At 41.3% G+C, this 26,614-nt stretch overlaps 1 protein-coding gene across 3 annotated transcripts in view; it reads right to left on the bottom strand.

The window, feature by feature from the left end:
• The window catches only part of LDLRAD4 (low density lipoprotein receptor class A domain containing 4), a 294,703-nt gene that overhangs the window by 166,266 nt on the left and 101,823 nt on the right, over nt 1–26,614 (bottom strand). For 2 of the 3 annotated variants that reach the window (XM_037378821.1, XM_037378820.1), the window contains exon 2: nt 23,741–24,191. In XM_037378821.1, coding sequence (XP_037234718.1) covers nt 23,741–23,780 — 40 coding nt within the window. In that variant the 5' untranslated portion in view covers nt 23,781–24,191. Of the gene's footprint in view, nt 1–13,981; nt 14,116–23,740; nt 24,192–26,614 lie in introns of those variants that run through there. The other variant, XM_037378819.1, reaches the window with a different exon arrangement.

Below are 26,614 nucleotides of genomic sequence, written 5' to 3'. Positions count from 1 at the left end.
ACTTCAGCAACGGCTTACACAAATCCTTTGTGGTTTGTGTTACAGTGGATTAAGAACAAACTAGCTAGAGGAGTCGTAATTAATAAGAACAGGGAAATAATATTGAAATATCTCTTTTTACACTTCATGCAGTAACTCTGTATTTGAGTTGACAGCAATTTATTTAATGTGCTCTACTACCTAAGAGACAGGAAAACACACCCTGATAAAAGGTCATTCCAAAGGACAGAAAGCTCCTTTCATAATAGATTAAGGTTATACAAAACTTAACAAAAATTTCATTGAAAGACCTATGTGTAAGGGTTTTTAAGGAGGTTACCTGTCTTAAACAGCAAATGCACACTCTAATACTTACTGGCACATGGTATGCAGTCGTAAAAGGCTTCAAAATGGGATTAACCAGTTAAGAGATGAGCATGTTTATATTTAAATATAAACAGATATGCATGTGCAACAGTAGTAACTTGCAGTTTTCAGAATATATTGCAGTTGCTAAATGCATAGCTTAAATGGTAGCACGTCTGAGAGAGAACAGTTTTGGTTTAAATATGTTTTCTAGATTTCCAAACATGATCTCACACAGTTTTATTTTTGTCAAAGCTTAAAATATGGAATGAAAAAAACTTATTCTAAAAGCACACATTAAGCATACCATTAATAAGTGTTATATTATCTTGTGACTAAACCATCAACATTCATGTGATGTGACACAGCAAAGTATGTGCTTACTCTTCTTGAAAGGCAAAGTTGTGGCAGAGCTGCTATTGTCAGACTAGATGGATGCAGTTTTGTTCTGTTCCTCAACATTATTTCTCAGGACACTAAATCATCACTTTTAGATTTCCATGGTGATTTCTAGGGAATATGGCTGTAGGATGCTGTTCTTTGCAACACTTAAATTATTAGGGCAAATATTTAAAATGACAGGTAATAGACACCTCACAAAGGAGTAACCAAAGAAAAAGAATTAATTCTACTTCTGATTTTCAAACAGCACATTAGGGTCCTTCAGAGAATTACCAGTCTGCAGATTTTTAGAAGTGTAATTACATCAGACAAAACTTGGGTAAAAAAAATTCTATTTGATGATATCTAAGATAGGAGGAATTCACATACTCGGACTGTTTACAAAACTAGCATTAAAATTATAAGCATCAAAGAAATGGGCAATGGATACAGCAGGCTAGGAAACTTTCCAACAATACACTGACGTTCAGTGCGTCTGTCTCATTTTTGAGATTTTGGGGGCTGATCACATATAGTTTAATGATAACTCTGCTTCACTGAATTCCAGTTCTAAACATGCATTTTAAATATCTTGCTCACTCTCTTCTTTGACATGCGCATATATAGAGATATAGAAAGATATAAAAGGAACATTAAAAAAAAGAGAGGAGTGGTTTGCCCTTTTTTATTTTTTAAAACATTGAGTATTTCATTCTCGTGTATCCCGTGGAGAGACAAAGTGAAGAAATTTTACACGTACCTACATGGTGAAAACTAAACAACTAAGATGAGAGAGGACTACTCCTCTAAATCACTGTAAAACTCTCTAGATCAGATCTTCAACTTTAATAGAGCTTCACATATTTATTTCACTTAAAGATTATTTATATCAAATGTCTAGCAATCAGCAGTCCGCATCTTGCCTTTTGCATAAAGATTTCTGTAAGTGCCTTCTGATTTTTTTTTCTCTCTCAAGCCTCATATCAACAGCAAAACAAGGAAAGCATAACCTGATTAATAGAAAGAATCATACCAGTGTTCTCTTTTTTTTAAATAATTTCTTTCTTTACAACGTACAGGCAAATGCCTCACAAAGAAAAAAAAATCAAAGAAAAAAATTCCAATCTTTCCATATTCTTCCCTTACAAAATTCACCGTTGATTCACACCACTGTATACAGGGACATACACTATTACATTAATGGATCTAACAGCAAACTTAAAAGTGTAGGCATTGTAGACCAAGGATTGAAGCAAAGTCTGACCCTGCGATTCCTTCACAAAGTAGTCAGTGCGTGAATGTTTTCATACTCCTTAAATACAAGGACAATGTAGAGTTCAAAATCTCAATGCAGAACCATCAAAAAAATACTGGCTTGTTTTACATGGAAATTCCCACTGGTTAATAGGAAACACTCTTTTAAAAATTTTTATTTTAAACAGAGTATCATCTGAATTTGAATCCATATATCAACAATGTAATACATGATGTGCATTAGGCAATGCAAAGCGAAAAAGCACATTCCAAGCACACGTGGAATAGTCCTGCCAGACTGCACTACAATTTTCCAGCTTCCATTTTAATACCTGATGTCTGCATACAAAATCTGCCGGCCAACCAAGAAGACTAGCCTCAATTACTTTCATATAATGTTCAGGAGTAAAGGTATTTGCTGGCTGTACAGGTTGCTAATTTGTAAGAGGGAGCAGCCTGCAATACTGCACTATTACACTTGCAAAGTATGCAAGACTTAGGTCTTGCAAAGTGTGGGTGCTCTCCCAACCTGGAGCAGCATGAAGGGAATGCATAAGGTTGTATACCAAAAGATCCAAGGGGAAAACTATTATGCTACCTTAACTAAGAGTCTATAATTTTTTATTTCTGAAAAGTCACAGAAGATTAGAAGATTTTCTAAGAACTTGAAACAAAAAGATTACAATTATTTTCTTAGCTACTGTTCTCCCCCAGTCTACATGATGCTGGGCAAGCTATTTGTCTTTCCTCAGCATATCTAGGGCTGGGATGATGATGATAATAATAATACTTGTACTGGGTTTGCATGGCAAGGTTTTGGTAGCAGGGGGGCTACTGGGGTGGCTTCTGTGAGAAGCTGCTAGAAGCTTCTCAATATCCAATGGCGACAGTACCAGCCGGCTACAAGACAGACCCATTGCTGGCCAAGGCTGAGCCCATCAGCGGTGGTGACAGTGCTTCTGGGGTAACACATTTACGAGGTGGGGGGTGGGGAAGAGAAATCTGCACAATTGCAGCAGAAGAGAGGAGTGAGCATATGTGACAGAAACAGCCCTGCGGACACCCAGGTCAGTGCAGGAGGGGCAGGGAGGGCTCCAGGCGCCGGAGCAGAGATTCCCCTGCAGCCCGTGGTGAAGCCCATGGTGAGGCAGGCTGTGCCCCTCAGCCCGTGGAGAGCCATGGTGGAGCAGGTGGACACCTGAAGGAGGCTGGGACCCCAAGGGAAGCCCATGCTGAAGCAGGTTTGCTGGCAGGACCTGTGGCTCTGTGGAGACAGGAGCTCACACTGGAGCAGGTTTGCTGGCAGGGCTTGTGACCCCATGGGAGACCCGACCCACGATGGAGCGGTTTGTGAAGAACTGCAGTCCATGGAAAGGACACACATTGGAGAAGTTCATAAAGGACTGTCTCCCACAGGCCCGACCCCACACTGGAGCAGGGCAGTGTGAGGACCCTTCCCCTGCAACGGAGGGAGTGGCAGAGACAGCGTGTGATGGACTGACTGCAGCCCCTGCTCCCTGTCCCCCTGCATCACTCGGGGAGAGAAGGCAGAGAAATAGGGAGTAAAGGTGAGCCCAGAAATAAGGGAGGGGTGGGGGGAAGGTGTTTTTAACTTTTGATTTTTAGTTCTCATTATACTACTCTGATTTGATTGGTAATAAATTAAACCAATTTCCCCAAGTCATCTGTTTTGCCCATGACAGTAATTGCTGAGTGATCTCCCTTATCTTGACCCACGAGCCTTTTGCTACATTTGCCCTCCCCTCTCTGGTTGAGGAGGGGAGTGATAGAGCAGCTTTGGTGGGCACCCAGCCAGTGACAACCAACCACAATAATAATAACTACAACAATAATGATGCCACTACTGCTGCTGTGAAATGATCCAGGTATGTAAAGCTTGTGATGACTGTAAGAAGGAAGGTACTAGCAAACTGAGTAACATTATAATGTGTCTCAGTGTTGAGGAGAATCTGTACTGATTAATAATTTTAATAATTTCTCTAGTTCCATTAGTTTTTTCAATTCTCATCAACTATTAATTTAGTTTCTGTTATCTGTACAGATTTTCTCAATGTAAACTGCCAGCGTTTCTACTGTGCCACCCAGACAGCTATCAGATGAGATATAACGCTCCTGTTGACTTCCATTTAGTCCAAGTATTTATCCCTATCAAAGAAAAAGTAAAACCAAACACTTCCATGTCTCATCTTGCAGGAAAAGTCACTTTTTTTGTTCAGAAGGGGTTCCAAGCATCTCTTTTCAACCATCTACACAGAACAATTCTGTCAGCATATAACTAGCACCACTGCAGTGGCTAGTGGAGCTTTACCTTGTTTATCTTTCATTTCCTGAAGTAGCTACAGCACCTCAGAAAGAAATCTTGAGCAATATTCTCTTAGAAGACTAATCCATATTCTTCTTATATCCTTCACTTCATTCAGGATCTAATCTCTGTACTCAGTGAAGTCAGTAATGTAGCTAATGTTCACTGCAAGACTGCAAAGATCAGGATTTCAATGAAGAAGGAAGAATGATTATAAATTTCTTATACCAATATACAAGGATATCTTTTTCCCCAGTGATGTCTTCCACAACTATTTCAAATTAGTCAGATAAATGAAAATGCTTTATCCCTGCATGAAGGAAAAGAGTATTAGCAGGGTATGCAAGGCATCATAAGGATGGAAAGCTGCCATAGCTCTGTTTAAAATACTGTGCGTCACACCTATGTCAATCGTCCATGACCCTGTCACCTCTCCACCCTGTAGGCCATGAAATTGGGCCTGACCAAAACAGCCATCATTTCATGATGGCTCTGGGATAATTCAGATCAATTATTATTACTATTATTATTATTATTATTGCACTGATAAATTACTAATTTATGAGAAAGGTGTGAAGGTTTGAAAGAACTGCTCTGAGACTTCTGCTGCAGCCATCATGATGAATATGCTGAGCCCCCAGCACCCTGAGAACACTTTTGAAGAGGAATAAAAATAAAAGCACAATTAGCAAGCAAGTGAATGTAGCTACAGATTGCCTCTGGTTTGTTATCACATTCCCCAGTATGTCAGGGAAGGATAATTTTGAGAAGACCTACAAGTGAATAGAGACCAGTAACTCTTGTCTTAAACTGCTATTAAAACCTGAACAGCCATTTTATTTTATTGTCAGTTCAGCCACTAATACCAATGGGTCAAGAGCTCAAATTCACTTTCATTTGACGCTGTGTCTTCAGTCCCCAGCACAGTGGTGGTAATATGTCTCTCAACAGCCCAATGTCAATAGGACTGTAGGAGGACTTTCAACAGGACGTAGGACTGCACCTCAAAACAGGGACCTTGCATTTCTGCAGCTGCATGCTAGCCCTAATGCCAGCTGATGCTCCCAACTCCAAGTGAGCAAGCAGCACCCAATGCTCATGGGAAGAAGTCTCCTCTGCAGTAACAACTGTAAACTGCGCAGAAGTATTTGCAGTCTATGACAGACCCAGGTGCCTCTCCCAGTTCTCCTACTCCAGAAAAATGAACAGGATAATTAAGCATGCCTGGGATTTACTGAGCTGGCAGATTTAGTACTGAAGGAGAACACCTTGTGCAGTAAACTAACTCCTGACGCATACAACATTACCTGCACGGGCAAAAGGAGATAGCCTTATTTGTGTGTCAGCTTCCCCCCTGTCTTACATCCAGTGATCTTCCTACTCTCTTCTCACCCTGCAGAAAACATATGCATGGTACACAAGTTTTCAGACTAAACTAATATTGATAAGGTCACAATTTTTGCTGGCAATGCCAGTTAGCTTCTGAAAATGAGCTTCATATGTATGTTTTTCCTTCCTTTTTACCACAGACAGTCAACAGACACTGGTCCTCTAGGATTAAAACTAATTCAAGCTTAAAAATATTCAAAACCATATTTTAAGGTAACACACACACACAAATTATTACTAACCATAATGAAAAGGGAAAAGTCAGAAGGTTTTGTGCTTGAGCTGCTGAACTGCCACAGCTGCTTTTTGGATGTCATGATAGGAATAATGCCTATTATTATAAAAATATCATACAGAATCTGGCTCTGTTGAACTCAGCATGAAAATCAAATATTGTAAAAACTGATGAAAGATCTACCATTAATATTAGCAATGTTATTTGGCAATGTAATAAATCATTAGATGGAAAACTACACTGAAACATAAACTTCAAGTTTCTTAGAAGTTTGTAGAAGTTCTCAACCTATCTGCACTTCACACCTTAGACGCATCTTCCTTATAATGGGTATTTCCGGGTTTTTCATAGATATTTCCTTCCTCATGAAATATGAAATCTACCACATCTGTCTTAAAACTCACTAGAGAAAATTTTCCAAGGTTTCAAGTAACTAGTTTAACACTAAAAGAAAAAAAGTTACTACAGGAACAAAAAAGTGCTACTTCAGTATTAAAACTTCCTTTCTTAGAAAAAGTTACAGTTTCATGGAGAATTTTAAGTGCAAAATGTGCTTAAGTAGTTGCAAAAAAACAACCACAGAAAAAAAACCACTACATGATGGCTCTTGCAAGTTTTCCATGTATTCTTTATAAAAATAGAATAAATGAGAGTAACACATGATGTTAAAGCACAGGAAATCCAGGATTATCAAGATTCCCAAACCATTTCTGCTCGTAACTGGTAATGATAAATTTTCTGCCACGTTTCTGTTCATCACCCTACACACATTTGAATCACAAATACTTGCATAGTTAAACAGCATAAGCAGAGCCCCTTTAGGGTGATGACAGAAAGTTTCTAACTAAAGACAACAAGTACATATCCCAATTTTATAATAAGGGTCCTTATGCATGATCATCTCTCAGGAAGAGAAAACAGTGGTCTTAAAAAAATCTTGTTCTTTTTCAGAATGTGTTGTAACTCAAAAAACACACACCAGTCCATTATGCTGATAGAAGGGATTTTCCAGTCGCTTCTTAGCATAGCTCTTCCACAGAAACCACTACAGTCAGCTTGCTCAAGTCATGGCAGGACTGTCAGAGCCAGCAGAAGCCAGTCTCTCAGGCTGTGAGCTGGAGCAAGAGGGGACATTACAGTTTCCAGGAAAACCTCCCATCTGACCACTGCTCGCCTGTCCGAAGGGAAGAGACAGAAAGCCATACACCCAGGTTCTCAGGCTACCAGCTGAACCACAACTCCTGAGTGGAGATAGTGAGTCTTATCCAAAGGCTCTTTCCCTTTCGGATCAGTCATCAGATAGACATGAGAAAGGTGGCATATGCACAGGGCAGCTGTGAGAGGACCGGCACTTCTCTTCTGTGTATTAAATCCATTGTGTGCACTGTTGTTGGACCCAAAAAGGTTTCCATGGCAAAGTCAGTAGTGGAGTGTAGACAAAGCTCTGAGAGGAGCTGGGGATCAGGAGGAATGAGGTTCATTCAAACTGACAGAAAACTACAAATGCTACAAAGAAGAAAGTGACTTACCTGCTCTAGGAAAATTCCCCTTACAAGGATGCAATGCTGTACAGCATGCCCCTGAAGACAAGGTGATTTGACTGAGAAGCATGAAACCAAGCTTTAAATAGATTGTTTAAATCACATATGATAGGCCACAAAATAAATACTTTGGCTAACAATAAGGTCTGTAGCGAAGTCTCAGTGGATGGGAACAACATAAACTGAAAAGCAAATAGCAGCCTCAACTGCTTAATCGCGTTTTTAGCACCACTTCATTTGAGCTTAGGTAGAAGAGTCAGCCCTTCTGGCTATACCCAGAGCAAGAAAATGTGAAGGGAGAACTCAGCACAAAGCAAAATGGCTGAAAGTAACTTTAACTGAGGCAGTTCTAAGAAAATAAGCGTATGTGTCCTGAATGGCAAAGGCTGAAATTACAAAGTTGTGGTTTATTGTAGACGTGGCAGTTTAATCAAGGCAAGCTTTATAAAGAGACAAGTTATCTTTTAATTGATCAACAAATACATGTGGAAAACAGCAAGGTTTGGAGCATGCAGATCTGTCATTCAGGAGCTTTTTCACAGACCTGAATAAGGAGTTGCAATGCACACAGCTTGTCTGTTTTGTCCAACTAAATCAGATGGTCTAATAAAGGAAACTACCACCCCCTATAATTTCTGCCTTGTAGAAATTACCAATACAGGGATGTGTAACTCAATGTAATATATTTCACAGCAAATGGAATAGCTTTTCTCAATAACAAGAGTACCCATGAGATCATCAGATATGTAATGTCTTCCAGTGTCAGCATAAGTCATTAGGGGAAACCGAATCTTCCAATATCTAACAATAAAGTCCAGCAGAATAAATCTAAGGATGAATGTCATTACATTTGACACAGTATGCAGCCACGCACCTGCTAATATCAATATCTGAACTCTAAATCATATGTAATTTACTCTTCATGACACCTACTACTGTAGGTCAGTATCAGATGCACAGCCGTCAAGAAAGTAATCATACCAAATTTCAACTATGTTGTCATATGAAGTAAAATCCAGAGTAATCTTTTTTCCTAGGGAAATCCCTGAGACAATGCAACTAAGTGTTCTTACTACTGAGAACAGAAAAGCAAAGCTATGTCACATCTTCAGTCTGATAAACATCATAGTTTTTCCAATCAGCTTTATTTTAGCCTTTGTTCCTTCGATTTTTTGTTGTTTTTTTAATATCTTACTCTAATACAAAACTATTTGCTATTTTAGGGATGCAGTTTCAGTTCTCCTTAATTCTTCCTATTATACAAACTCTTGACAGCTAAACTTCACTGATTATTACCTGTACAGAACACAGAAATCTAATGACAGATGTTATAACCCCTGTAACTTCTTGTGGAGTCTACTTCTGTTGTAAAACCTGACAGAATAAAAAAACCCAAACAGTATTACTTTAAAAAAAGCTGCAGAACAAACTGAAAGTAATGGAGACAGGAGAGGGTTATTGTCTCACTTCACACTACCTGATTTAGTAATTTGTAATCAACAAAGTTAACAGTGACAAGTAAGAATATCATCACTACATTAGAACATCCGCACAGTAGTGAGAAAATACATACTTTTTTTTCACTGTGGACCAGAGCAGTAATGTATCTTCCCCTTGTACTAAAGGCACATCTGATACTTTTTAACATTATGAGACTCAAAATACTGCTTTCTAAATGAACTGGACATATAATTCAATTTTGTCTCTTCTGGTAGACATGTTCAGCAAAACTAAGCGTTCTTAGCAGCTGATCAAGTATTATTAAAATGGGATCTCTTCTATCATTTATACGAAGACTATCTTGTTCTTTAATTTCTGACTTCCAGAGAATAATCTTGAAAGATTCAAATACAATAAAAGCATGCCTGCTGTAACAGGGTACACAAATTTTCTACACACTATTCTCACAGTTTAAGTTGCACTTTTTAAACCTCCTAACAGTCATAAGATGCTGACAACATTACACAATGGTAATCAATAAAAGAAGTTTTAAGGTTATCATTTTGGAATGCCTTTGTTAAAAAAAAATCCTACTTCTATATCTCAAGGACTCTGCTCCACTCAATTTAATGATTCATTATTACCACAGAGGTAAAAAAAGAACATGTGAGGTTAAGAGCTGTAGCTATTAGCTGTAACCTAACCAGCGTTACACTGTATAATTGATCTATTTTCTTCAAGAACAAAAATCAGAAAAAGAGAATTACTACTAGTATATCTACAAAAAGAGTACAGAAAGCCTGGGGGCAAATGCGTGGGATAATAGCAAAGACAAGAGGAAGGAAAATGGGAGCGCACCAGGAATTTATTTATAAATACCTGGCAAGTCCTTTCTTGGCATCATGTAATGTCTACACAGTTTCACACTGATATGACTTTTAGACAGTGGCCCTATATTTAAGAACAGAAAAACTAAGAATCAGCACACTAGACTTATGAAACTCTTCTGAAAAATGAGTATAGCTCTTTCACAGTTAAAACTGTTTCAAGACTGTCAGTTTAAGGGTAAGATTTCCAGAGTTTGTTCCCTGTACAAGTGTTTAAAGGTTTTTGTAACCCACTGTTGGCAGAACTTCAGTGTGGTTGTAGTGACAGCACTCACTGTTAAGCGAATCACATTAACCACTGCATGCACATCTAACTTCATCTTCAGCTTTACCTTCTGCAACCATCACAAGTCAGGCTTTGACATCCATCTTCTGGTTTTCCACAAACACTCTTTCCAGGTGGTAGACTCAAGCATCTATTTCTTTCAGGGTAAAATTCTGCAAGTTCACTTAATTTCAGCTATTATCCCTAGGTCTCACTTCTCTTTCCTTAGTTCCCTCATTAACACATCCAGCATCCCACTGCCTCTTCGTTAGGTCACAGGTATCAAACAGCTGGAAAAAAGCAACTTTACCTTCTCTAGTCTTCTGTTAGCAAGCACTGGCTACTCTGGTGGCAACAAAGCTATCTTCTAAGCTGAACCACAGCACCACGAATGGGGCCAGCTGGGGGATTTTGCTCACAATCACAATACTGATTGAAAGCAAAATGCTAATACAGCAACAGCCAATTTCACTTGCATGAGAATTTTCTCCCCACTGGCTGTCCATGACTGGTTTTAATTCTGTTTTGCTTATGTAGCAGAAGATGGCCCTTAGCAAACTGAAGAATCTCAAATGCTTACTTAAAGATTTCCTGGAGGTAAAGGGCTCGTATGCCTGAATACTTGTGGGTTTTGGTAAGTTGTTTGTTTGCTTTCCAAACAGACCACTAGTTGTAGTATAAAATAGGATCTTTCCACAAAACCTGCCTTTCCTCCTTCAGAGAAAGCAAGTTACATAAAGAACAGACCTTTTTAAGGCTCTTCAAAATAGGTCTTAAGACATCATGTAAGTCTGATTCATACATGTATAAAGCAACAAAGCAATGAGCCTGCCTGCATTACATTAATGAACATCATATTTTGCATTTAAAGATCCTTGAAAAAGAAGTACAACTACCATGGACAGATTTATTTGTATTCATCTCACTAAATTTTGTTCCCATAAGTTTCAATAATCCTGCTCTCTAGTTGGCAATTCAATGACATTATTTTTTTTAAGCCCTTAAGTAATGTCCCATATCCTTCAAGCAGTCTGGTATCCCAGCACCCCCTTCTTGCCAATGCACAATTGATACCTGCAGATGAGAAGGGTTGTTTGTGTCACATATTTTATGGGTAGCTGTAATTCTTTTTCAGAGAAATTCTTTCCAGGAATGCTGACATAAAGCAAACCTCTAGTTTCCACAAAAATCCTACTGACTTATGTTCTTCTCCTCATGGCAGCAAGTAAAAAGAATAAAGATACAACAGATGAAATACAAGAAAATAGTGCAGCAGGTATACTGCTGACTAGGAGATAAAAATAAATACATTAGTACTTGTGGTTATAATCTCACCCTTCCTACTGGGTTCAGATTCAGAGGCTGTAGCTTTAGTTCTCAGGTCTGCCAAGTTCTAGCTCACTCCACGTAAATATTTCATCTGTGCCTTAGTTGCCTATCTGCATATGGAGGACAGCAGTAGCAGTACTTTTTCTATCTGCTTCTATCTTGCCTTTTTTAGACACTGAGATTTTAAAAGGGGCTGACCTTCATTACCTTTGCACAGCAGGGTCCCCATATCAGCTGAAGGTTCTTCGGTGCAACACTGATCACTATAAGCAGGGATCATATGCCCGAGAGAACACTACCTTGTTTGTATCAAAAAGTAGAATAATATGGTTTTAAACCAGTAACATACTTGAGTGATTGTACAAAAGCCAGTAAGTCAATGCTATGTCACTTTTTCCATGCACACACTAGAGAAGGCACTGAATAAAAACATCTTCAAGAACCATACTTGTTGACTTTATTGTTGGAGCTCACCCCTATTCCTTTTACTACACAGAAACTCTCCAATGATTTCTATAAACAGCACTGGTTTGGATACAGAAGTTATGATCTCTACAGAAAAAAAGAGAAGTGTCTTTAGCTCACAGATGCCACCGACATCCTGAACTGAGAGCAGTGAAGTTTTTCTGAACTTACTCTTGCATTGTCGTAGCAGGTCATGTGTCTCTTCAAATTCTTGCTCTGAGCAACTGGAAGCAGATATTATCTTGAAAGTATTTCTTTTGAGATAAACAAATCAAGTATAATAAAGCTCAGGAAGGGGAAAAATGGAGACTCATGCACATACTCCAATTTTTTCGTTTAAATCAAGGACCAACTGAGTACACAGCCGGCTGTGAATCTGTCTTCAGCCAGTATAAATTACTGGTTTGTACAGTCTAAGCCTCCAGGACAAACAGACAATTCTTGAACAAGCCACATCCAAGCAAGTCTTCTGGGATTTTCTGAAGCCCATACCTTATCCTGGGTCCTCCTCCCACCACCTCAGCATATGTACACCTACAACACAAACGCTTGCAGTGCAGCATTGTCAGCAATCAAATAGCATTGAACGAAGCTATTTCACCCACTAACAAGAGACACAAGCTTATCCTCAGAGGTGTGGATTGAAGATGCTGCTTAGATGCTGGCTGTAGAATTGGATTCTTTTTTGGGCGTTTTCGTCATGAAAAATCCTCATTGTTAACTCCTCACCCCTCAAACAAAGCTCCTTCTATTCTTGCCCTTAAATCAGAAGGGAGTGACTTTGTAGCGAGGAAAGCAAGAAAGCTATGGACACAAAGAGCACACAATAAGGAGAGAAAAAATTAAGAAATAAAAATCAAACCCCACAATGTATGAAAGACATACTGCTCAACCTGTTCTTCACTGTTAACAGATTGTTAATCCCAGCATGAGAGAATGTGGAAACAGACCCATGGTTGTGAAGAGCAGGGAGAGTGCCCCTGTTTGCCACCTGCACACAGATACATCTGCTTAAACCCGTGGGAAACACATCTCGATGGTTTTTAAAGAAAGCTTAGGGATTCAGCTGCCCAAACTACTGGGTAAATTTTACAGTCAAATTATAGCGGAGTGACTACAGGAAAGAACTCAAATACGATACAGAATTTTGTTTTGATATCAAACCCCAAGTTTCTGGGGTCCAGATACTGTCAAAAGCCCACTTGCCAAAACCCCCCTGGTTCAGAAATCAGCAGTTTCTCAGCCCTACGTGAGCATAACTTTAGAAAAGATGGATCTCAGAAAGCAGCAGTGTTATTACAGATAAATCAGAGTATCGTGTCTTACTCTGTTCCAGGGCAGAGAGTATCTCTGGGTGTTCACAAGAGGCTGGCAGGGCTCAAAGGCTGCACCCTACCAGCAAGTAATGATCCTACCGGAAACCAAACATTTTGCTTATTCAGTGCTGCTGAGGGTTGAGCAGAAATTAAAGAGGGTGGGAGAATCCCTCTGGAAAGGGTTTGGAGCAGGGGCTGGGCAGTGCCCAGGGAGAAAACCTGGGAGGGGCACAGCACGGGGTGCGTGCTTTGGGTGGGTCCCGGTTGCTCCATCACAGAGTGCTCCTGTGAGGAAAGCCATGCCCCAGGATGGGAGATGCAGCAGATACAGCCACCGGAACGTGTGCATTTGTAGAAAGGCTCAGAGGAAGGACTGTGTCCATCTGTAAGAAGCTCTGCTCTGAACAAAACCCAAACCAAACAGCTACAAAAAAAAGGCCTGACAAGTAAATTAATCCCCATGCATCCTGGCCTCTCTTCCGAAAAAGTAGAAGGGTGTAAGTACCAGAGAAGTAAATGTGACATTTAACTCTGTATACGTGGTATTACCTCCTCCTCAATTTTGTGGCTTTTTCACCACAACATTTATCCTTCAACGTCAAGTATTTTCACTTCTCTGTTTACCCAGACTGCAAGTTCTGATTTGTAAAGGCATTGCCACAGCATACAACAAATAAATGTAACATTAATTCATATTATTTATTTTTTGGTAGAAGAAAACTGATCGAATATAAAGTGAAACGGCCTGCTTGACATTACAGAAAAACCAAGCAGCAAAGCCTTAGTCCAAACTTCACCTCATGCTACTCACCCAAAACACCGCCGCCTGGAGCCGAGTGCCTGGGATCACCCCGCATCGTTTTTATGTGAATAAAATTAGGTTTGGGCTAATATGGCTCATATTTCCACTCGGCCACTGTACTCCCCAGCTTCCAGAAGGGCTGAGGCACTCAAGTGCTTCAGCCGTTCCTCATCAGTTTGGGTTTTACGCTTCCTCTTTAGGGGCTTTTTAAGCGCGTACCGGAACGCGCTTCCAGGCCGCCTCCCGCTGCTGCTCCCAGGCGAGGCGGCAGCGCCGCTCCCGCCGCCGGCCCGGCCCGGCCCCCCGCGGCGCCCCCTGCAGGACGGCGCCGGGCCGCCCGCCTGCCCGCCGCAAGGAGCCGGGGCGGGCGGGACGCCGCCTCCCGCCAGGCGGGCGCTGGGCGCGACGAGCGGCTCCTGCGCGGGGCTCCTGGCCGCCCGCAACGGCCGCCGCCCGAGGCTCCTTCCCCCTCGGAAGCAGCACCGGCCGCAGCGCTACCTGCAGGTGCAGAGGGGCTTTTCCAGCAGCGAAAACACCCTCGGCCAGCCACTGGCACAGCCCGAACGCCATATCCCATCTCTTCTCTTACAAGTAAATATTAAAAAATAATTTTTAAAAAGCACCTAATTAATTACAAATAATTAACAGAAAACATACACTGCCAATTTAACAACCAGTTTTCACTGCTTTTTATTTTATGGGGTTTATTGAGGGACTACACATTCGTTTTGTCCATTCAAAAAAGTCTGCCTTTTTATTATGATTAAACACTGAAATGTAGCATATTTACAGCAACATTTACTGTCATTCAGTCTGGAACTGGCCATTTGGCTGATTAAGTTGTACCATGCGAAGACACTGCAACATGTACTATTAAGAAATGAGAAATGGCAGATGGGCATTTCCAAAAAGCCATCAGCTTTGCAAATGGTAACGCTACAGCTGAGTATCATCTACTAAAAATGGTTATCAAAGGTGAGGAGCCGGGCTCAACATCCTCCCTGAACATGCTGCAGCATTCCCCCCCATGACTTTGGGAAGAGGTTTGCCATTTCCAGCAACACGCTACTTCACAAAATAATTTTAATAATAGCATTGGCCTTGACATTTCTCTAAATTTGAGCCTGCTTTCACTCCGGCCTGCCCAATCCACAGCCCTGCATTTGGGCTCTGGACTGTCATAAGAACAAGTGGATCATGCACACATAGCCAAGACCACATCTACACTGAAAATTAAGTAACTTAAAATGGAATTTAAATTAACTCAAATATGAATGAAAATTAATTTAAAATTAAAAAAAAAAAAATTCCTTCCAGATCAGAGTAATAATTTTAGGATGGAGTTTGACAGGAATGGTGTTACATGATGCCTGCAGTTCAAGGTCTGTGGAGGATCCTTTCCTGAGTCCAGTGTCTCTCAAGGTGTTTCAGAGGGCACCACACCGCTCCTTTTCCTCTCAAGCCCTCTTGGTTTCTTTTCCACCTTTCTCTGCCTCCACGTTCTCTGAGCTCCAGGTGGCTTCACACAGCAAGGCCACCTTCTGGGAGCGACTGCCACCCAAATTCTCCCACTCTTCCCCTTAGCAAATGGAAAAGGATGCAGTACTTTACTGAAACAAGCAAACAGGCAAGAAGGTCTTCTACTCCAGTTAAGTAAAAATTTGAAAGGAGAAGCATTTAAACCATGAAATCTTCAGCCTGAGCGAAATGCCCCTCTATTTGCGTAAGAACTGCCGCAGCTGACTTACCAAAGGCAGTATCTGTCCGGTTACAGATTAAACAGTTCTTCAACCAGACATGTGCAGAGGACTATCTGTTTTCTTGAGGTGAAAGGAAAGAGCAGAAAACACAGTGTTTCACCTACACAAAGTTGGGGATCAAAACTTAAAAGCTGACCTCTCAGATCTGAAGAGTGACCTAAAGCAGAAAGTATTACTGTTTTAATCACTCATCTTAAGGACAACAGAAGAACTAGGCTGTGACCAAAAGCTATCACTCTCACACAGCACCAGCGTTTGCGAATTGATTTTCACAGTTTCTCACTCTCTTGTAATTCTATTAAAGCATTTAACCCTGAAGAGGAGACTTCCAGGCTATGCACGACTATACCAAAACCAGTTTTGCTGAATGCTACTGAACATAACATTTTTAGATAGCAAAATCATAGGAACTACAGTTATATCTTCTTCCATGTATTTTTGCTGAGAATACTATCTGTACTCCAAAAATTGCACACTAAATAAAATATCTAAGGGAATACAATGGAATGTGATCTGTTACTATCTGTGTGCTGAGTAAGGGGCATTGCAAAAAGCAATCTGTTTCTCCCAAGAACTAAGAGGCAGTAAGAGTTGTCCATGAGTGACACAGTAACCTTGAAAATTTTTAAAATAAGAATGCATTTGTTAAGAAGACTTCAGAGATTTTAGGAAGGCCAGACCAGCTTCGAGAGGCAGATGAAAATAAAACAAACAGAGGGGGATGAAAATGTTCTGCTACATATTCAAGTTGTATTTTTTAAATTAGATGTTTATCTGTAATTGAAAATCATGCAAATAATGACAGCAGCAATGTGGGAGACCTGTGTTAATGTATAAGTGAGTTTTCAACTGCTTTTAATATTAATTACATTATATAGTTATTAGAAGACATTTCAAACCTGTTTTGCTGTTTTACATTGAGCCTCAATTATAATTCCAAGGAAGAAGGCTACCTTCAGCTGCAGATACACCAGTTATATATTTCGTGCTAAGTAAATTGCTCATAGTTTTATTCATAACAAAGAAAACAAACTCAAAGGGTAGTTGCTTTGGCTTTGTCCTATTTTTTATTATTCTTAACAATTACCTTTAAATATGTTCACTGTCTAAGAGTGGTAAAGGCTTTTCTTAAAATACTTGCATACTATGAAACAGAAGAATGGATGCAGTATTTCTGTAACACTAAAATATTTCTATACAAGTTGCCCAGACACAGAAACAAATGTCACACACCCCAAAAATAAGATGTTTAAAGAAGGCCAGGGTAGAAGGAATGCAGCAGAGCAACACTCCAGCAAAAAGAGAGTTAAGACTTTAAACACCCAAGACTCTAAAGCTGTCCTTTGTCAATTATTCCAAGAGCTCCAAAGAATCTACTTAAACACAGAGAAGACAGAGTAGTGCAGGTGGGTTACTAACTTTGAAAATGTACATTTATTGTCCAGGGAACCAGCAGTAATAGAATCACAGAAAAGTAAGGCTGGAAGTGCTCTCATGAAGTCCGTTCCCCTGCCCCAGGGCAAGATCAACTATACATAAACCATTCCTGACAGGTATTTGTCCAACTTGCTCTTAAAAACCTTCAGTGATGGGGACTTCGCAACCTCCCTAGGCAATCGGCTGTAGTTCTTAACTATCCTTACCATTAGAAAGATTTTCCTAATGTCTAACCTCAATCTCTCCACCACAGTAAGCTTGTCTGTTACTTCATGCTCTATCCCCAGCAGAACTGGGAAGGAGTTTCTACTGCCTTCCTCTTTACATGAAATTTCCATATACTTTTAAATGGTTATCACAACTTCCCTCACTCTTCCATTGCCTAAATGAATAATGGCCAACTGGGTCATATGCAATCTGCTGGAGCAATTTACCTGGTCTCCCATGTAATCCCCTCAAGGAGCCTCCCTATTCTGGAACTACCACCCCCATGCCAGACACGTCTCCACCCAAAACGCCAGCAGTTAAGCAAAACAAGATGTGGGGAGAGAAGCCAAACTGAGAAGCAGGCTTCCAGATCGCCTTTCTGTAAAGAAAGGTCCCACACAAACCAGCAGAAGTCATCGTGGAAGAGATGTTAGGTGGGGAAAGGTACTCACCCCAGAGGGGGGCAGACAAAGAGAGGAAGGGTTGAGTCTAGAGAAGAGGGGAAGAGGCTTTTTGACAACCTGGAATTAGGTTGGTCTGGAAGTGGAAGGGGTCTGGAAACAAAAGAAGGTGAAGGAAAGCAGTGAAAATCAGGAAGATCAACAGAAAGGTAGGAAAACTGGGAGAGAAGTGAGACCATATGTACACATGGGGAGGGATGGAGGAGCCTCAGCACAGTGAGAGGGCGTTTAGGCACTGATGGGGGAAGAGGGGAGAGAGGTTGGGAAAGCGTGAAACACAGCAGAAGAAATGCAGCAAAAGTTCTGAGTGCCAGGGGGGTACAGAGCAGAGCTGGGGGAACTGGAGAAGCTCTACCAAGCTGTGTTTCTGTGGGCACGAGGATCTCCTAACAGATGCGTTCAGTCTCTCTGCTAAAGCAGGGCCTGGGGGAATATCAGCCAAGCTGAGGAGTTGCTCCTTGGGAGTAACTCAGGCTCTCTGGATATGGCCCAAGGTCAAGCTTCAGTGACAATGACCTTGAGATGCAAGGCTGCAAGGGATTATGGAACGATTTGAGGGTGCCATCACTTCCCCAGGGAAAGGTGTGAGGGAGAAGATATGAAGCTATGACAGAATGGGATCAGAAGGTGACAGGAAAAGTCATTGCCAGACTGAAGGGCAGGGGGCCCCTGCACAGAGCAACCTCTTACTATTTATTCTGGTTTCCATAGTGCCAGAGCTAATAATCCCACCAGCAGTGCTGAGGGTCAGATGGCAGGAATGCCTCCGAGTCAGCCCAGGTCTGACAGAGCTTGTGCTGCGATGGAGCTAATAAAATCCTGATGGACCTAAACTGACCTTGCAAGGTCAGGAGGCTTCATACACTGGTTCCTAATCCATCCCACAGTATTCCCCTTATACTTTGGTCATCCTGGATGGCCCGGTGCCACACACTCCCCAACGATGGAGTTCAGATTCACACTGTTCTCCTAAACCAGCACTCCGAACACACTGGTGAAGAAAGCTAATGTAAAAAATAGACCCCGGCTGTCCAGGATCCCCACCACTGTTACCCTAGCACTGGCACAGCACTGAGAGCAGCCAAGGCAGAAAGTGCGGTACTTCATGGCAGCTAAGAAGCGTGCAAGCGAGGTGGTCCTTCTGACCATCACACCAGTATCATGGCCACATCTTGCCATGTAGCTCAGCACATCTGGCACATGCCCTGGCACAAATCCCCACTGCTTTGTGGGAACCTAGGAAAATCATCTTCAGAAAGTTCGAGAGTTACTGCTCTAGTCTGAAAAAGACTTTTTTCAGTTGTCAAGGGTCATGTTGTCTAGACCTCTGGCCTTTCTCCTTTTGCTTTTCTCTGGATGCTTCCAATAGGCCTGAAGAGCACTGCTCAGAGCAGGTGTAGTCCACCAGCCACACAAATGCTAAGTAGAGTGGAAAAAACATTTTGCATGTCTTACATGCAGACTCCTGTCCATATATTCTAGCATAACATTTATGGCATAGTATTGTTGATTCATAGCCATTTTCTGAACTCTTGCAACTGCCCATCTGTTTTCTGCAGACCTGCTGCCTCACCAGTTATTCTACATTTTGATTTGCACAGCTGATTATTCCTGCCCAACCACGATTTAGAAGTTGTCCTTGATGAACTGCATCGTATTTATTTTAGATCAGTTCTCCATTATACCACATTAATTTTGAATTCTAATCCTGTGCTTAAGAGGGTTTACATCCTCTCCCTGGTCGGTGTCATCTGGAAATTTTGCATGCAGATTCTATCACCCAAATCATTAATTAAAATATTTAATATTTTCAGGCAATCCAGGACAGAATCCCACTTGACATCTCCTTCTAGTTTGACTATGAATCACTGGTAATTATTCCAAGAACAGCTTTCCAGCCAACTGTGCACCCACCTTGTAGCCCATATTGCCACCTTGTTTATGAAAGGGTGAAAAGCCTTTAACAGTATATCAAGATATACTATGTCTCTGCTTACAGGGAAATTAGGCTTGTCTGACAAGGTACCTTCTGGAAAAAAACATGCAAATTCATTTATCATATTATTATCTACTAGCTATTCTTTTTTTTTAAAAAAAAAGATCAGTTGATTATTTGATTCAAACTTTTTTCCTCTAAGAATTTAAGATAAGCTATCTCCTCCAAAGGGGAAAAAGAATGACCCAGGAAATTTTACATGTAGGTGCAGTGTTTGCTCTTTCACAGCTTGTTTGAACCTAGACTGTCCTCCAAATGCTCTCCAGTGTAACCACTAATTGTTCAGACATTGCTTCAGCTATTTCACCCTGTTGCAGAGACAATTCAATAAGCTCCCGCTTGTTCTAAAATACCTATTATCTCATTACTTTACCATCAGTTCTATTCCTGCACTAGTTGGAATACTTACCTTTCTCAAGGTAGCAGTCCTTTGCTTGCCACCTGATTACAAGTCACCCTTTTGGGCAAAGCATGATGCAAAACATTATCATTAAATACTTGGTCCTCTCTGCAGCACCACATCATGAGTTTTGTCATTCCCTCTCAACTAGCAGTCCAGAAACTCAGCTCTCCTTTTATTACTGCTGAGAAAACAGCATGATTCCTTGTTACCATGTCCTTTAATAGTTGTTCTATGTTTTGTGCCTTGGCCTATCCCATTTGGCCGTTGGATTCTTCTAATGTTCTTTTATACTCATCTCCAGTAACGTATCTACCTTCCACTTTCTGTATGAGTTTTTAGATCATGCAGTTTTGTCTCTTCTTACACCTTTTCATTGGGACACCTTCTATTTGTGCTTTTATTATTCTTTACTGTGACTGGAAAATAAAAAGTTAGTTCCTTTAGAAATTGCCAGTCTTTCTGAATTTCTTAGGTTTGTTTCCCAAGAAATGTTACCTATCACTTCTATGAGCTGCAATCTACTTGCTTGCATACTATTGCTTTTATTCTCATGTTCACTCTTCTCTTCTTCTGAAAATGATAGGCTCACTCTTTCATGATTGCTGTACTCAAATTGCCTTTTACTATCATAGGCTCAGCCATCTCTTTCCTAATCAAGCCTAGGAGTACTTCCCTTCCATTGCCTTTTCTATATTCGGTAATCCTGAACCTATTATACTTACATGATCTGCTGAGATTAGTATTTAGCCAGTAAAGTGAAAAAGCTCTAACCATAAGCTATGTTTTGGTAATACATAATGAAGTGACTGGATGAGCCCATCTCTTGGAACAAGAGCCATCTGCAAAAAAGGGCAGCTTTGGCATCTGTGCCAGTAAAATGAGCATGCAGACAGGATCAAAGTATCTCCTAGCCTTAACTGTAAGCCTTTCTAGGTCACAGCAATTAGCAAGGTGGAAAGGAGGTTTATGAGATACTCCAAAGGTGGCTACACAGAGGCATCACCCTCACAAGCTTCTTTTGCCAGCACTCTGTTCAGTTGTAAATTGAAATGATTACTCTGATTGTTGCAATAGCTGCAGTCACTTAGCATGCCTAGATTCAGTGTTGACACTGCACAGGTTTCAGGTATCAAAGCTTTTTCTGTACAAATTAACTCCCTTCTGCATGTGGTCACGCCCCCTCTGCTGCTAGCAGCTACTGTTTTCTCCTACAGCTCAACTGGCATTCCAATAAAACAGAAGGAGCAGTATAGCCAGGATCAGAGGAGCAACCATATGCACGTGCCATTACACTTTAATTGCAACTCTTAAATTAGCATAACAGCCCTACCAATTTTTCTAAGAAATACATACCTACCCACCTTTTACTGCTGAATGCATTATATAAATCTAACAAGGAACAAGATCTCCAAAAAGCAAATGCAGATATCAATTTGATACAAATTAGAAGAAACAGAAGTCCTTGCCTTCTCTTCATATAAAGCAATGAGATTTCAACCTGTTTCCCCTACAAGTCTCCTGCCTGTTCCCTTTACAAATCTCCTGAATATACGGTGCAACCTAACATTTAATAATTCTTTAGTACAGCTACCAAGATTTGAAAATGTTTATTAACATGTTTACCTGAGGGCAACACCAAAAGAATGTAAGAATTCTTTACAAGAGACAAAGCAACCTTCACGCTGTTAAAGTCTCCAAAATAGGTCTGAATCTGCTGGGTTGCCACCACAATCTGACTGTTGTCCTGGGCCTCCAGGGATCCCAGTTTCATCTCCCTGAATTTTATGCAGCACTGTTTGCCAGGTCCCTTCCACCCAGCAGCAGCCACGAGGTTACAGCTTTCTGACACTCTGCTGCCCCAGCACCCTCACCACAGTGCCAACACCACCTACCTTCTGGGACGTAAGTGATAGGCCGACGAGCGTAAAGCTGGAAAGAAAAGAATATTGCAAGGGTGCTAAAAGTAATAAGGTTTTCAGCAAAGGAGAGAGCCAAGAAGGCTGGTAAGGAAGAGAACAGATATCTACACAGTAGGAATTCTCGTGGAGAGCAAAGGAGAGGCAAAAACTTCCTGGGAATGAGCTGAGGGCTGGCAGAGAGCAGGGAGGAGGAAGATGCACAAACAGGACAAGAACGGCAGCAGGGAGCTGTAGGAGCATGCTGCCGGCCAGGCAGAGGAAGGAGGGCCCTGCGGTGGTCCCAGACTTCACATCTCCCATCAGCACTGGAGCAGAGGTGGAGAAAAGCTTCCCATTTCCTCTCCCTTCAAGACCTGTCTCATTGACATGCATGGAAACCGTATTGTAAATCAAAGCAACACGAGGTGAGGCAGAGAGTTCAGAACTCCACTACCGCTCCAAACCAACGCGCTGGTGCAGACAGGCGGACACAGAGCTGCTGCCCCACTGCAGCCAGAAGGGTGGGACCAGGCTCTGAGGGTGGATCTGCTTTGGGAAGGGACAAAGTGGGAGTCTGCCCATAGGGAGACTAACGGTTGTGCTGTTCCTTTCCTGGGAGGAGCTCCTCAAACAGCAAGCAGCCCAGGGTAAAGCAGCCCGAGACACAAAATGATCTTCCCATACATATAACCCACAATCCAGCAAACTTACTCGGAAGGTACACATTTTAAATTGGAAGCATAAACGTCCTGGACATCACTAACTTTCACTCTGGTACTAATCCATTAGCTAGACCTACTAAAGCAAGAGAAACACCCAACTGATTTTCTACTTATTTCGCGCAGAGTCTCAGCTGGCGGCCAGACGTGGAAAGAAAGCAGCAGGATCTTCTGATCCCCATTTCCTTCTCCCACCTCTCAAATCAGAAACCAGAAAGCAATGAATGAACTCCAGTGGACTTTACGCTAGAGGGAGCTTTCCTTAGAGAGACACACCACCTTGGCGTCCTCTTTCTCATTACATTATTTTCAAGGTATGTGCAGGGAAATACACTGCACTCAGGTGAAACAGTTACCCTTTAAACCCTCCAGTTTTACTAGTTAGGCATCGCAGCATGCCAATGGTGCAGGGCAGGAGGGAGAAGGTACCTGGCGAGTTCTGCCCAGAGATGTGCTCTGGCTGGTAACGCTCAACACTGACACGCTTCTGAGAAGCCTCCTGATATGAACTGCGTCCATCCTGCACTCGCACCAAGCTGCCATGCTTAACACAAGAGCAACTTCACAGACTACATTTTATACTGACCCAGGAGGCTACTCATTGTTAAGCTGTTAATCTATTAATGAGTACTTTAAGGAGGAAAGCTGAGATACACCTTTCCTAATGCTTGTGGCCATCCGTTTCTGAGGGCCTGAAATACAAGCAAACTGTGTTACTCACTGTTAATACAAGCGTTGAACTGTTCCTCAAGAGAACTGTTTTAAAATACTATTTAAACTGAAAGCACCATAAGGCACTAACGACAGTGAGGACCTGTTCAATTTATTTTCTGAACTCCAGTAAACTGCCCCAAAATGATGAGCTGCACTAGAACATAATTCCTTACCTGTGAAAGCATTCGTGGCCTGAAAACCAGCTTCCTGCATACTGCTCTCCCAGCGAAGCTTGAGATTCCCGTCTTAACCTGTCCTTACTGGAGACAACTGCTGAGCTTGGAGCTGTCAAGTCACTTCCATCTTAGCTCGTCAGAGTCCATTTCTCTTTCCATTCCCGTATTGGGCACCATCCTGTTCCCACCTGATCCCAGGTCTTTCAATCTGTAGGCAGAGGGGATCTGCACTCAACCTAAGCAGGAAGCGTTGGACAGTCCCATTAACCAGCCAGCCAGAGGATTTGGGCCATGATAAATGAAGCAAATCGCCTGCCAAGACTTTATTTCCCTTTTACAATTAAGTTCTAATCCTCTGTTCATCCAGCACCATTTTTTCAGGTCTTGGCCAATGGTGATGTTCAATTGTCTCTCCTCTCTTGTGTTCCTCTCTCCTCAGGCACGCTCACTGAGAAATTAAAAAAGAAGAGATTATGTATCCTGATGACCTGTAGCAACACTAAAATTAACAGACTCCAGGGAACAAAAACCCAACACACATTATCAGGGATTGATTGTACACATTAAAGGAGATCTTCAGAAGGCAAATACTGCGATTTTGCTGAGATGCAAAGTGTGACCACACAGCTCTTTGAAGTGCAAAGAGGAACAGTGCTGAGGGTGTCATATGCATCTCTGAGAACATGATATGATTTACATTTCAAAAGCCATATTTAGCAGAGATGGGGGCAGCAATACAATAACAAAATTGCAGTTAAAAGGGAAAAGGAAAAATACTCAAGGCTCTCAAGTCTAGTCTATGCAAAACCACAGTAAGATTATCAGCATTTCATATAGCTGCTTCCCTTCTTTTCTGGAGCAGTAAAAGAGTGCGCTTGTCTGCCAACACTATGTATGCCATTCTAACAGTCTTCTGCGGTTAAAAAGCTTTGTATGTCTTGCTGTCGATTATCTCTTTAAAATCTCAATTGTAACACAGATGACGCAATTCGGATGTCTTCAAACATTCCGCAAGGTTAAAAACACCCACAGGCTACACAAGAGAAAGGAGGTAACATTTTTCTTCATACTACTACTTCTGCATAGCATGGGTATCTGCAGCTCAATGAAAACTAGAGCTGTTGCACACCCAGCTTTTAAAAACCAGGATACATTTACTTTTATGGGGTGAAGATGAACAGCAGACAGGCACATGTTTAGGGAGAAGATTATTTTTGAAAACAAGGAAGAAAAGAGGACTTGGAGGAGAACCCACTCACTCCCCAGCCATCCTGTCCCTTCACGTAACAACGCTTGGCTCACTATCTCTATCAGTGACACAGGCAGCTTGAAACTACATCCGTGATTATCTTACGATCTACTAATGGATTTCAGCTGCGTCTAGCCAGGGCCTGCAGTATTGGATGGAACTAAGGTCAACCTTCTACAGCAGTCCACATCAGAGGGTGCCAGTGTCACTGTCAGTCCCAGCACCTGCTGTCTCGTGAACAGTGCAAGTCCAGGCTCAGCAGGCAGGTGTGAATATCCCACCAGCTGTCCCCCAGCCTCACCTCACACTTCATCTTGACCTGCAAGATCGAGAGACTACCTTATACCCTGAAGCGTAAGGCTGAATATCCCTGATGGTCCAAAACTGTAGAGAAGATTCTCATGCTCCTTGGGGAACTTTCTGCTCTGCAGGCAGCGCGAGTGCACAGCCAGCCAGCCCTTCGGGGCTTCATTAGGGCCCTTTCCTGGGCGACAAAATGGGTCTCTGCTCAGGTGTGTCACTGAAACCAAGTGAGCCTGACACCTAATGAATGTTGGTTTTCCTCAGAACACACTGAATGAAAGCTAGCTGCTAACAAAGATAAATTTTCTATCTTAATGATGTTACTGCTTTTTTTGCCAATTTTATGACACTAGTATTACTGAAGAACACACATTTTTGTCTCAAAATACAGCAGAGGACTGACTCATTACTTACTTGTATTCAAATCTAGTAATTTTCACTCAAATCAAATAAGGTTACAGAACAGATTTACAATGTTCCCACCATTTCTTACCCAAACATCTCAACTTAATAGAGGAGAAAGTAAAAATTAAGGAAAAAAACAAAGGCACTAACAAAAAGAACACCCTTACATGTAGCTCCTTCTATGAGAAAAAGCTGCATAAACATTTTTTAGAATAGTGTTTAAAATGGCATTATTCCTGAATGTCAGGTCCCCAAGATGTTTTTTCAGCCCTTCAAAGTGCTCTATACAACTAATATCCATTTCATATGAGGTTATTTTATTCCAAAATAAATATAACTGATCAAGTATAATACACATACACCACAGCATATATTTCTCTTGGCTCTTAAGATTGTGCTATCTATTCTATAATGACTACAGATGGATGCCGCACTCATTTCCCAAGCTTTTTCTCTAGAGGCCTGAGTTTCTTCTATATTTATAAGACCAGGTCCATATTCGCATTCACATTTTCAGCCTTGTAACTTTTGATTTTGATTTATAAATCTACAATTTTGATCCCTTCTATTTTCAACATTTAAGTTTCTCTCCCCATCCTACAGATGCTCAAGAGATGTTACCTTCGCATCCAGGGAAATTCTCTTACTGTTACATCTTTGTATTAGGTATAATACAATTCTGATTCTTAAAAGAATAAAATACTTTCACTTTCTTGAAAATTAACTTTTCATTAAAAGGACTATTTTCCACATTTCTGCTGAACTAGTTAAGAACCCAACAGTGCTGAAGAAACTCTGACACAGGCACTTTCAGCAACCACTGCTTCTTCAGACAGAAAGATGTAATTTTAACAACATAACAGACATTGAAACACAGAGTTTATTCAAAGCTTAAAATTTAAATGGTAGTGCCC

This window comes from Falco rusticolus, chromosome 3, assembly GCF_015220075.1.
Source record: "Falco rusticolus isolate bFalRus1 chromosome 3, bFalRus1.pri, whole genome shotgun sequence".
In the NCBI taxonomy this organism is placed as follows: domain Eukaryota; kingdom Metazoa; phylum Chordata; class Aves; order Falconiformes; family Falconidae; genus Falco; species Falco rusticolus.
The sequence above is the reverse complement of the archived record's forward strand: the minus strand, read 5'-3'. Positions and strand labels throughout refer to the sequence as shown.